General features: G+C 32.2%; 1 protein-coding gene across 2 annotated transcripts in view; it reads left to right on the top strand.

The window, feature by feature from the left end:
- LOC148626548 (protocadherin Fat 4-like) overlaps window positions 1-13,974 on the top strand; it is a 110,250-nt gene that overhangs the window by 36,714 nt on the left and 59,562 nt on the right. For both annotated transcript variants that reach the window (XM_088570626.1, XM_088570625.1), the window contains exons 14-25: window positions 706-867; window positions 1,947-2,114; window positions 2,591-2,755; window positions 4,897-5,043; window positions 5,593-5,812; window positions 6,328-6,512; window positions 7,559-7,771; window positions 8,263-8,427; window positions 8,987-9,154; window positions 10,628-10,792; window positions 11,860-12,006; window positions 12,287-12,479. In XM_088570626.1, the coding sequence (XP_088426752.1) occupies window positions 706-867; window positions 1,947-2,114; window positions 2,591-2,755; window positions 4,897-5,043; window positions 5,593-5,812; window positions 6,328-6,512; window positions 7,559-7,771; window positions 8,263-8,427; window positions 8,987-9,154; window positions 10,628-10,792; window positions 11,860-12,006; window positions 12,287-12,479 (2,098 nt within the window). The remainder of the gene's footprint in view (window positions 1-705; window positions 868-1,946; window positions 2,115-2,590; window positions 2,756-4,896; window positions 5,044-5,592; window positions 5,813-6,327; window positions 6,513-7,558; window positions 7,772-8,262; window positions 8,428-8,986; window positions 9,155-10,627; window positions 10,793-11,859; window positions 12,007-12,286; window positions 12,480-13,974) is intronic.

The raw sequence follows: 13,974 nt of genomic DNA, 5'->3' as shown, positions 1-13,974 counted from the left end.
TGTGTTGGCATCTGTGTAGTCATCTATATTTTCATCTGTGTAGTCTTTTGTGTTGTATCTATGTTGTCATTGTTTTCATCTATGTTGTCATTGTTTTCATCTGTGTTGTCCTCTGTGTTGCATCTGTGCTGTTTTTGTCCTGCTAACACACTTGGTGTTCATGCAATAACTTGAAAAGTAGTTTGTAAAAATTTATGAAACTTTAATACCAGCATTCCAAAAAAAATTACAAATGTGATTTTAAAGTACACATTCTCAGCTTTATTTTGACTACTTTTGATCAGAATACACATAAATAATGCACTTACAATGCATATATTTAGGTTCAGTGTGTTTTTGGTACTATATAAGGGGGTGGCCATTTGATCCGGAAGTGGTTAGTGAGACTTATACACAGATGAAAGAAGTTATTTCCCTTTGTTTTAAAATTTGTAATGCTTTTGATGTAATTCATTTCATTCTGGCCGTTGCCAAAAATCACAAACATTTGTTTTTTAGAAAACATGAGTTTGTGATCTTAAATGGATGAAAAATGTTTAAAAGCATAATTGGGCATGTGCCACCTTCTTCCTTGGTCTTCAATAGACACCCTCTTAATTTAATCATTTTTTCTAAGACACATAATTAGATATTTGCAAATATGAAAGAATGTGAAACTTTCGTGAAAATTAAGCTAACAATATTAGAACTGTTGAATATTTATAGGAGGTGAATGTTTACTGTAGAGCTCTGCTTATCTCCTATGGTTCCTTTAACTATGAGACAGAACCAACCATACCCATATCCATCAAAGCTGAGGATAAATCTGGCTTAAGTCAAGTCATCAATGTTACCCTGGAAGTCCTAAATGTTAATGATGCTGCATCAGTAAGTGTTATGTATATTTTAATGTCCCAAGCTTATGGTATGACATGGGCATTAATGTTTGGGTCTATTGATCCTACATAGACATCAGGGACTGGTTTCATAAAAAAAATCTCAAATTTGGGTTCTTCAAATCCGTAAGATTTTTCTCAAGTCTTCAGTTTATGCAATCAGGACACTTCGTTTCTGTGCAATAACATAAGTTATGGTTGACCAATTATTCTGAAATTTTTATATGATTTAACTAATCATTAAAGGAAGGTTTCTATATAATTTGGACTTTGTGACCCCTACCATTTTAGAAAAAAAGGGCCAAAATAGGTAAAATTAGGTGTCTTATTACAGCCCAATTAAAATATTTGTTTTTTCTTTGATTTTAATTATTCTTTTTTTATTTTTTTTTATTTAAATCTGGTAAACAAATATATCAGCAGATTTTTATTTTTTTTCAAGTTACAGGGGGTCACATAATGAATCAACTATTTCAGTTTTGGTCCGATTGAAAACATTTTTTTTAATTGGTTCCTCATTGAAAAAAAAACAAAAATCCCTGTCTGCAAACATTTTTTTATTGTGTTTTTCAATCAGTTTTTTGACATCCCTTATAGTTTTTGTGCTATAAGGGGTCAGACCATACCCTAATAAATCTACTTTTTTTTATTTTTGGTCTTATTTCAATTTTTTTTTATAGGATTCCTTATAAAAATCCCTGTCTGTGTTTTTTTTTAATCAGAGTTCAGATATCTTTACTGTTTCCAAGTTAAATGGGGTCAAAGGGGCCACACCTAAATGGAACGACTGTTTTATATTTCATCAAATTTTGAAAATCATTAATTGAATTTAAAATGTTGGGCAATATAGTGTCTGAACCAGTTGTGTTCATAATAAATTGTAAGTCCATATGCTTAAGTGCTTCAAAAACTAAAATTGTGTCCAGCCTTGCCCCTACTATTCTGGGTTCGACCACTGTGGTCGTATCCTGCTCCACTTGGTAAAAGCAATTTATTCATGATTATATTCCCTAAGAATGACTAGAAAAATGAATTTTTCCCTATTAACAGTATGAAAATATTTTTCTTTAGGATATTCTAATTAATGGTACAATTGTAACAGAAGTGTCTGTTGAGGAGAATAAATTAAGTACTGTGATTGGTCAACTGTCCAGTGTTGATGAAGACCCAGCTGATCAACATGTGTACTCCATCAATGACCCATCAGGACTGTTTGTCATAGATGGACATCTATTAAAGGTTTATAGGATAATTGATCCAAAAAATTATCACGGTTTCCCAAGAACATTAGACTTTAATGTGTGTGTGGAACTTGTGCTATATATGCATAAGATATTTCTCCAGGTGTTCTTAACACCTGTAATTATCATATGGATTTACATAAACCAATTGAGTATCGTGATGATGTTCTCAGTGTCTTCCAAAGTTTGTTAATTCTACTCTTAAATCATTTATTGAGATTTTATAAAAACAATTATACAAAGATTGGCCATTATTTGTAAATATGCATGAATGAAACAAGAAATGATCCAAATTCAGGGTTTTTCATGTTCTGTAGGTTACTGGTATTTTCATGCACACTGACAACTCATTCGAGTTCTATTTAAAATTTGGTATCAAAACATTTTGAATTTAATTACTTTTGTTAGTTGAAAGTTTATGTTTGTTCCATGTGTTTGTGCAAAAAAAAACTTTTAACTAAACTTCATTTTCAGACATCAGATACAGCAACAGTTGATTTTGAGAAGGGGACTAGTTACAGGGTTACCTTGACAACAACGGATAGTGGAAGCCCTCCAATGTCTTATGACAAGGATATTGTTGTCCAAATTGTCAATGTCAATGAAGAGCCAACAGATATACAATTATCTAGTTACCAGGTAATGGATAAAATAAAAAAAAAAAAAAACAGATATGGTGAGATGCATCAAATGCATATAACCTAAATCCAAAACAATAAATACTTTTAGAGATTACCAAAAGGTCTTCAACAAGTGTTAACACACCTTTTTCATTAAGGGTAGCAGCAGTGATCAGTAATATTTCAATTGCCAGTTTGACTGTTTGACTGTTAAACGGCTTTCGTTGATTGTAGATTACCAAAAAATTTGAATTAAATCAATCAAAATTGAACTAAACAAATCTAATGAAATGCATTGTATTCATTGTAGAAGAACATTTTTTTCTTGAAAAATCCTTATATAAGTTGAAGTGGATGATAAGTCAAGGCTGACACTTTGCTGAAAAAAAATATCGACTTATAGTCTGGAAAATATGATATGCCCCCACTCAATGAGTCTATGGTATATTAGAATCACCTTGTCTGTCAGTCATTCTGTCTGTCCGTCCATCAAAATTTTTGTCGCTATTATCTTGGCTCCTATTTATTTTATGGATAGATTGATTTCAAATATGATATGTGGCTTCATATAGATGGGGCATATGTTATAAGTAATTTTGATTTCTTTCCGATATCAACTTCCTGTATGAATGGAGGTATTCATTGCAGGACAAAGTGTACAGCTTCATGTTATGTTTGGAATTTTAATGTATTGTTGACTGATACTTTACTCTTAACAACACAAGAACTGTAAATGTTATGCTGGACATGATAAATTGAGCTAGTAAGACCCATATTCCTGAAAATGAATTTGATCAATAATCATTGATATTGCATAGTATATAAGTAAATGTCCACATCCTTTGCCAACAAAACCCTTTTTATTGTTCAACCATGCATAGAATGGTTTTTATCTTCATGCATAATTCTGCCAAATTGGTGGAAAACATGTTATTTCATTAGATTTTTTTTTGCCAGAGATATTGGCCACATGGGTAACAATGTAACTACTGCAGCCATGAAAGCTTATTGTATCAAGACAAACTTTGACAAAATATTTAATTTATTGAAACATGTGGCCAATGTACAAAAACCACCTACAAACCTCTGAATTTCATAAGAAATTATTTGCAGTTGCATAAAAGATACTTTGTGATTTCATTGTGGTGTGTAAATGTTGTGACAGCTTATTAATCTCTTTTGTCTTAATTTTGTAATCTTTTTAAAACAAAAATATGTCAATAAATCTAAATTTCCACTAAACAAAAGGCTGGAAACTGGTGTAAACAAATATATCCCTTTCAGTCTTTTATTAATATCAAAGCTGGGATCGTATAATTTCTCTATATCAAAGCTGGGATCATGTAATTTCTCTGTATCAAAGCTGGGATTGTCTAATTTCTCTATATCAAAACTGGGATTGTCTAATTTCTCTATATCAAAGCTGGGATTGTCTAATTTCTCTGGTTTTGATTGTTTTTTACTGCAAATATAAATAGCACAACTTCAATAAGTTCTTAATAAGTATTCAGATAATCATCAGTAGTGTACAGGTAGTGTTTTCCAACAATATATGCTAACAGTTTTTCTGTCTGGGACGAAGTGTAAAAATTACCATTCTTGATTAAGTGTTGCGTAATTGTGTTGTGTTGCATTGTAACAATTATCGTTCAGGTTATAGAAAAAAACATATACGTTTATTCGGTTGTTTCCTCACATCATCAACAATACTATCATACACATAAACAATTAATATGGACATAAATCATTCAGAAACATCACACACAGAATAAACTTGTCCACAGGATACAAAAGTCGTTTGCATCCTCCCTCAATGTCAATGTTACAAATATATGTCGTCACTAGAAAAATACGGAAATAAAGTATGAATAAAACATAAAACAGATGAAAATACAAATTCATAGCACCTGCTACCAACAAGAAAAATATAGGGTAGGTAGGAAGGGAAATTATTTTATTTTTCAAGAATATTTTACATTAAGTTTATTAGGAACAATCTAGACTTAAATGGTTGCTTGTTGAGCCTATTTTATTTTTATTTTGCCTATACAGCATGGTTTATCAGAAATTGATTGGCTGTTGCTGAAGTAGTAAAATAGAAGTCCTTTATTCAATTAAAATCTGAGCTGATTAATTAACTATTTAAGTACATATTTGTAGATTGCTGAGAACAGTGCTCCAGGTACTCCAGTAGGTGAACTATCTACAATTGACCCTGATAATACCAATAATCCTACACAGACATTTACGTATGAGTTGGTAGATAATTCTGCAGGCAGATTCCAGATACAGAACAGTCAATTACAGGTAAGTAGTGACCAGGCAGGTGTCAGATACAGGACAGTCAATTGCTGGTAAATAGTGACAAGGCAGGTGTCGGGTACATGAGTCAATTATGGGTAGGTAGAGACCAAGCAGGTGTCAAGTACAGGACAGTCGATTGCAGGTAAGTAGTGACCAGGCAAGTGTCTGATACAGGACAGTCAGTTGCTGGTAAATAGTGACCATTTCTCTTTGCGGAACTGTAAACTGCCGGTAGACAGTAGGCAGTCATGTTCTAGATACAGAACTCAACAGATTTTTATTGGTCTTTGACTATCCTGTTGTTTTTTTTATTGTTTGTGATTTTTGTTAAACATATTCAAATGTCTTTTTTCTTTTGAGAGTGTATTCTGTGTTACTAAAAATAAACATTAATAGAAGCTAAGATTTTTTTCTCAGATTCCTGTAGGTATTATTGTTCCATTGTCCTACATAAAAAGCTCTTACAGCTATATAAATATTTGAAAACAATTAAGTTAAAAATCAAATATTGAAACTGGATATTTGATGTTTTGTTCTTTGTAATTTGTACAGGTTAAAGAATCAAAGGAGCTGTGCAACAATAAGCCTTGTATCTTAGATTATGAATATGAAAGGACCTTGACTATCAAGGTGAAGGTCACTGATGATGGCACTCCAACATTGACATATGAGAAGACCTTGACATTAACCATCATTGACATCAATGACCCACCTGTTGTTGATATTGCTGGGAACACCATTCCTGAAAACTCCCAGGCTGATCTGGAAATTGGTAAACACTTGCAATTTGAAAATGGCTTTTTAAATACTGGTTGTTTGAGTGAAAAAGGTTGCATGATTGATAAAAATCATGAGCACATGTTCTTGAGGACTTGAGTCTAATTCACTTAAAACACAATGTTCAGGGTTTTTAAACCCATAAGAAATACAAAGAAGATCAGCTATATAATATTTCAGGAAACATCACATAAGGTGACATGGAGGATGAGTGAAAAAACAACAGAAATTCCCAAAACAATGTGACTTAAAGTGGATCTGAATATCAGAACAAAAATCGTTTAATAGGCAGCTAATACTACTGTGGAAGAATTCATTGGTTTAAATTTTTATGGTTTTTGTGGACAATGAAACCATTGATTAAATTTCGAACAAAATGAATATGTTTTTAAAATACTATAGGATCTGAAATCCATGAATTCAAAACTCCTTGAACCAGCAAAATTTTGACAAAGTAGAAAATTGACACCTGTTAATAAAGATGCCTTCAATGTGTAATTTTTTTTTCAGGATTAGTGACATTTACAGACCAGGATAATGGACAGACAGTTACCTTACAGTTGCTTGACAACACAGAACTCTTCAGTTTGAAGGAAGATAATACTTTGGTTGCTAAGCAATCATTAGATTATGAAAAACAAGCAAGATATAACCTAACGATCAAAGCAACAGACAATGGAAGTCCCGTTGCTAGTGTATGTTTACTTAACCAAGAGAAGGAAGCCTCATATTCAACTCTATTTGTTAAATTGTCTGCCACAATATTGGCTTCCTGATGATAATGAAGAACTGCTTAACCATATTTTTTAAAACTGAAACAAACATTTAGTCAAAATGCAGGTGCCTTTTGATTACAGGATTTACAATGGAGCCTTTCTAAATTGACCCTGTAATAATTCCAAAACCTGTCTAAAGCAGGCACTTTTAAAGAACCCTTTATATCAGTTTAAATATACTGAGATTGGATATGTTGAATATGTCAAAGAGACAACAACCTCACTGGGGTGAAAAAAATGTCTGCTAAATGCCACCCATGGGTCTTTAATAAGTGATGAGGAAATCCTTGCAGCTGGCCCCAAAACAACTTTTTTTCACAGGTACGGTGAAATAGTTGCCCCTATATGTATTTTGAACCTTGGTAAAACACATGTCCGAACTAAACATAACCAATTTTAAACTGGTTTAGTTTATACAGATTTCCTTGTAGTACATTTCCCTTTAAGAGTTATGGCCCTTTTTTCATTTCACTACAAATTTTGAATACTGATATTTTAATTGGTCTTCATTTTTTTTCAATAATTATTGTATATTTGATAAAAACACCAAAATATTGTATCTGTGTGTTTTATGCTTTTTGAAAATGTTTTTGTCCATGATAACAGAGATAATGATGTTTAAGATCAGATTTCATTTATTAGTTTATTTCATGACGATAAATTGCATAAAAAAACAAATTAATTTACACAAAGCAACAAATGTGGAAAAGGTATGATGACTTTTGGTTGTTTCTTTGTCTGTCCATCTTTCTTCACTAAGTTAACTCCTGGATAAATCTATATTTGGTCAGATTTCCTTCTTACTTCAGTAAAGTGTTAATATAACAGCTTGGATGGGACTGATTATACAGAAATCCTTTAAAGGAACTACTGATACTTTTTGGTTGTGAGTGTCCAGTTTGAAGACCGGTGAAGTACATATGAGCCTGATAACACTAGATTCATTTACTACACCTTTATTTCAGAGTAACACAGTTATATCTGTTGAAGTCCTGAATATCAATGAGAACCCTGCATTCTCAGGAGACACAACCCTATCTGTACCAGAATCATCACCTATAGCAACTGTGGTTGGTATGGTAACTGCAGTTGACCCTGACATTGCTGAGTCCTTGACAGTAGAGATTCAGGGAGTCAGTCAAGATTTTAATCTGACCAACATTCTTTGTGGTCAGCAGGTAAGATAGAACAGTTTTTTTTCCCATTATATGTTAATTTTCTTTCTGCCTTTTAATCGAGATTCATGATGATATTTTTTTTGCATCATGGAAGCCAAAGTCCTGAGCAGTTCAACAATTTTGTTTACTAAACATGTAAATACAAAAGTGAAGGATTATTTGTTATTGTTAATTCATTAGATCATTCTATAACAGTAATATAGTTTGACATTATTAAATGCCTTTGATTTGTTGCTAAGGAGCTTTTTGGTGTAAGTTGTTCAATGTTTTTCAGCCTCCAAGTACCTATCATTCCCTTCAATTACAATCTTTTTATATGTAAAATTAGACAGAGATTACAGCATTTCCTTTTATTTTTGTTTACATGATTAACTTTACAACATTCTGAAAATCAGAAATTTTCAGAAGTGTAAGAGAGAAAAAAAAAAGAAAAAAAATCTCAACAAAAGAAATTATGAATGGTGGAGAAATTTTGACTGGTTCTATTTCAGAATACAACAGGGACCCAGTGTATTGCTGAGCTCACCACTAAGAAGGTATTGAAGTTTGCAGATAGATCAGTTTATACTGTCACCATGGTAGTGCAAGATCATCAAGGTTCTATTGTAGATCAAGTGTACACAATAAATATAGTGGACCAAAATGATCCTCCCAAGGTAAATATTGGCCATGGATTTTGTTGTCATAGTTGACATATTGTAAGGCCAAAGAAAATAATAGTCTTGTTTCCTGCTACCAGCAATACAAAAATAGGGTAGATAGATAGGAAATTTATGTTATTATTCAAAAACAATTTACATTGAGTTAATGGGGTAGCAATCTTAAGTAAACAGTGCTTGAGCCGAAATGCCCATAAAATGTTAAGTGTAGGCACAAAAAACTAAGGTTGGTAGGGTAGCAGGAGAAACATTTTTTTTTGCCTAAATTTTTGCTTCCCATTTTAGCACAAACTCCTGGCTCAGCAAGTTGGACTAGTACAAAGCAGGTTCTGTTCAATGGTCAACCTTTCTTATCTTTAAATGCATAAAAAACCTTACATAGGACATTAAACCATTATCAATCGATCGATCTTTACATCTTACATGTAGGATCGTACCTCTATTTGGTATAATCATTCTTGATATATCTGCTTGAAAATGTGTTTATGCCATTGATATTGTACACTATCATGCCAGTTATAGCTCTTTCTCTGGTAAAGAAAAATCTTTTATGCAGGACATATTATTTAATGGAGAAGATGGTACTAGTTTAAGGATCCGAGAGAATGTTGATGATGTTGACATAAAAGAGTTATCTGCCCTTGATCCAGATGAAGGACAGACTCACAGTTTTACAATCAGTGGAGATAGTAGTGTATTTGAATTACAGGGCAACTTACTAAGGGTAACATTAATGGCTAATATTTTACAGTGTAACCTGTTTAAATGAAACCCCTTTTGGACTAGAATTTGTTTGGTTTAGGCAGGTGTTTAGTTTACTCAGGTTCAAAATACTTCTAAATTGACACCAAAGAATTTTAAAAAAAATTGTCTGGTATAGACAGGTGATTGGTTTTTAAGGGTTTGATTTAGCCAGGTTACACTGTACAATACCTATTTACTCTCCAATGTACTGAATAATTTTAATGATGGAGGTAATGACTGGCTAAATGTCTTCTGGTGTAGTAAAATCGAACTTGGAGACCACCTGCATTCAGGAATGATCTGTGTTATGAGACTGTGATTGAAATATATCTGTGTAGTGCATTCTATGTTATATTAACCTGTTTTTAAAGACCACCTGTCTTATATGACCAAGATTTTGCTCTTCCTTGGAAGGTCACTTTAGTAAGGTTTTACTGTACAACTGTTACTCTTGCTGCATTCAGACATATTGTGAATTTGCATCAATGCATATATGAATTCGCTTTACATTCACAGGCATTCAAATTGCATTGATAAATTACGCATTTGTTTTTAAGAATTCACTTTTACTGAAAGGAATATGAATTATTGAATTCGCATTATGGAAAACTATCCAGAAGCAAATTATAAAATGTGCTTTATTTCAGCATTAATTGGAAATTCTTTTTATATGTGAATGTGTAACTGAATTAGAATTCACATTTAATGTGAATTGAGTGTGCATTATTTGACTGTGTGAATGCACCATTATCAGGGATGATTTATCAACACCTTCAAGTTTTTATGATATCCTTGTTATTTCATCCTGGAAGTAATGGCAAAAAATAATTAGATCGGAGCAATCAATCTTCCTTGATTAAAAAAATATTGTTTTCACAATATTCTGTAGGTATTATCGACATTTATTGCTTCAGTTGCAATACTACAAACTTATTTCATTGAATCAGCAAAATTCAGTGGAATCAGAACTAAACAAATTTGGCAGCTAATGCAGCTTTAAGAAATATTTGTAGAAAATCTATCAATATGGAAAAAAATATTGCATGGATTGACATAGAGGATAAGATGATTTCTATGAAATTTTAAGCTGACTTGTGTACAGTGGACTTTTCAAATTTAAGTTTGATGTGTTTTTTTTTTTAGGTCATGGAATGAAAACCAATTGTTGAACAGGGGATTGATTATATTTGCCCTGTTATTTTGTCCATCTATTTGTCTGTCTGTTTGTTTCAAATTTGTGGTCTCTTCCCCATTCTATTTAAGAGATTGGAATGAAACTTAAGCAGTTATTTAATACAATTCTTGAATATACAAGACCATAAAATTGTATTATTTCATAACAAAACTTTGATATTGTCTTGGTTAAAAAAATTGAGACATAAAAAATGAGACATAAATTATGAATTAGATTTAAGAAATTTACCATGTGAACTACATCTATTTTACTAAAAAGGTTAAGAAAGATGCTGTAATAGATTATGAGACTCAGAAGGAATACATTGTATCCATTACTGCTGAGGATTCTGGTACACCATCTGAGGCACTCACCAAGAATGTCACCATCAATGTGGATAATATTAATGAGGAAACTTCAAACGTGACTTTAGACAACTACAAGGTATTGTGAAATCTGAGTAATCCAAAATGTTTTATTAATTCTTATAGCCTCGCACTGTAGGAGGGGGTATATATACTGTTTTACTTGTGTCCATCATTCTATCTTGTATTTTTTGTTACAAAGTTTCAGCTTTTGTACATTGCAGGGTGTTGATATTTTATACAAAGCTTTATATGGTGGTGGCTTTATATGGATATACTGTATTGTGGCAGCTTTATATGGGTATACTGTATTGTGGCAGCTTTATATGGGTATATTGTATTGTGGCAGGAATTTTCCATATATCTTGATGGAAAAGGGGGTACATATCACTAGTAAGCCATTGCTCACATATTAATTGTTTTGAGGACTTTAGGATGGACAGAAAAATTAGTTATCAGGAATGTTTGTCTTGTCATCTATTGCAGAAATTAATAATTTTGAAACTCAAGATTTTGGTATTATGGTACCCCTTCTCTACTTGATAGCTTATAAGCTTTCCAATTTATCCCAATTCTAAGCTGTCCGTAAACTGTCCAATGTAGTTTGCTACAAACCCTTACACAGAAAAGGACAAGTTCATTAAGTTATTAAGAGGCTGTCAGTGGGAATATCAGGCAGATCCTGTGATACCTGGCACAGGTAATTTTATCCTTCTGGATCTTTTGTTCTAATGTAAGGAATATATCATATGTGTGTCAATAGTATAAAATTGGTTTTAAATCAACAATGGATGACTCTGAAAATATTTTTAAAGTTCCCTAACAAAGCAACTAAATTTTACTTCAAATTAAAGAGTTGTCACCATTTCTTCATTGGATTTCAATGTTTTCTACCGGTATGTAATTGATTTATCTTTGATCGTTGAAGTAAACCAAAAACCAAAGTTCAACTTTGAGAAAGGATGGATTTTGGGTATGAAATGGGAGAAAACCAATTTAAAACAAAATTTGTCATGTGCCACCCACTGCCTGTTTTTTGTATAGATTCCCTGTTAAAATTCTATAAAATTTGTGCATACATTAAAAAGAGGGATGGGTGTATTGGTGTGCTTTGGAAAGGCTGTTAATTATAACCATAACATTTAGGTACCAGAAAGCAGTGACATGGATACAGTTGTAGGGAGAGTACTGGTTACTGATCCTGACAATGCAGTGGAGCCAATCCAAACATTCAGATTTGTTCTGGTTAACAGTGCTGATGGTAGATTCAAGGTTGATGGAGATCAGATAAAGGTTTCTTATCGGTTTCCTTACATTTAAATAAAATGTGGAAAATTCTTGAATATTTTTATTGAATTATCATTAAAAACTTGTTATTTTAATAGAAATTTAAAATCATCAATATCAAATAAAACTTATCTATAAATCAGTAATAATAAATGAAAAATTTGAGTTTTAATTACTGTTCTGATTTTACAAAAGTATTATAAATGTATAGGTGCTTCGTTGTGGCCTTGTAGACTGTGCCTAACTCATGTTAGATTTATAAGTAGTTTACTTGTAAATTTGGCAGGTTGCTGAGAGTAATGCAGGTTGTTTGTCAGAAGGTGGTGGAACTTGTAGACTGGATTATGAAGAAACCAGTCAGTTTACTTTGGAGATAGATGTCACTGACAGTGGACTGGTTCCTGTCAAAAGTAAAAAGTTCTCATTCGTTGTTGAAGTGACCAATCAGAATGATCCACCTAAAAATATCCAGCTGAGTGGTTGGTATTTTTTGTCTGTGTCTTACATCTATCTTTTCTGTATTGATACATGAAACAAAGATGTTTGGAGGAGGGATGTCTACAAGACAATGACATCAGTAGGTAATTTATAGGGACAAACTGTCAGTGATGTCCTTTATGTCCAGATGCTCTGAAATATGAATGGCTCAAAATTGTTCTGTAGGAATTGACATGTATCGGAAGTGAATAATTTACATATTAAAGGAAGTGATTGTGATATAACAACATAGCAGGGAATTATCAACCAAATACACGGTTATTTAAGTACATATAGCTCTGTTCCTGATAGACAAAACCTTGAATCATATTGATGATAAAAAGGTGAAGTAATTTGTTTTCTCAGTCTGTTTTCATGATTAGAGAATTTTGTTTTCTTGGATTTTTGAATTTCTTATACTTAATGGGAAATTTTACATTTAATTACCATGTGAATTTGAGGTTTGGCTAAAATACAAAAACCATGAAGGTTTTTGAATTATTATAGTTTAAAATACAAGTTACACAAATAAACAAAGCTTGGTTTTGGGAGTTTTTACAGTCTTGACTGTCTTTTGGGATCTTGCATGGTTGCCTTGTATGGAGATTATTTTAGAAGATGTACTTAGTAAGAACGACTGTTGGTGGGATCAGAAAAAAATGGTTGGAGTAATGTGTTACTAGGGAATTAAGGCTGTTGGTTCATAAACAGAGACTAAATAAGCTACTGAAAAATGTCCTGAGATTAGAGTTTTACCCACCAATATCAGTAAGGCCATAAAGTCTCACTAACCACTTCTAACGTTTCCATTACTGTACATGTTAAATAAATAGTGCTGATGGCGTTGGACCTTTGAAGTCGTGAGATATTTATGGTATGGTAATTTGTTCTTTCTGTATTTTCAAAAAGATTAATTATTTACAATGGGATTGGCACTTTCACCAGTACTAGAAATACACATCCACACAATACAATGATTCAAAATTTCAATATCAATTTAGTTTTCTTTTCTTTTTTCTTTTTTTTTTATTCATTTCATTTTTATTTTGTTTCAAGTAAAAAGTAATTTTCAAAGTTCAACTGTGAATTCCCAGGACAAATGACATGTTAAAGTTGCATACCATTGCATAGCTTGAAAAATAAGGCTTCCGAAATCATGCTAATGGTATGATGATTGTAGAAATTCTAAACAAAATTTACTTGAATAGTACTGAAAAACCACATTTTTACCTTTTCTGCTAACTGACAGCATGGAGGCAAATTACTCATACATGTAAGCAATATTCATACACTTATGTAGTAAATTACAAATATAATTGTTAAGTACACATTCTCAGCTTTTTTTTTTACTACTTTTGATCAGAATACACACAAATAATGCACTTACAATGTATAGATTTAGGTTCTGTGTGTTTTTGGTACTACATAGGGGTGTGGCCATTTGACCTGGAAGTGGTTATTGAGAGCTGATGGTAAAATATGAATTACCACCCCTTA

This window comes from Perna viridis, chromosome 2, assembly GCF_037379345.1.
Source record: "Perna viridis isolate PV_CMFRI_1.1 ecotype Kerala chromosome 2, ASM3737934v1, whole genome shotgun sequence".
Taxonomy (NCBI): Eukaryota; Metazoa; Mollusca; class Bivalvia; order Mytilida; family Mytilidae; genus Perna; species Perna viridis.
Note: the sequence above shows the minus strand (reverse complement) of the source record. Positions and strands in the feature narration are given on the sequence as shown.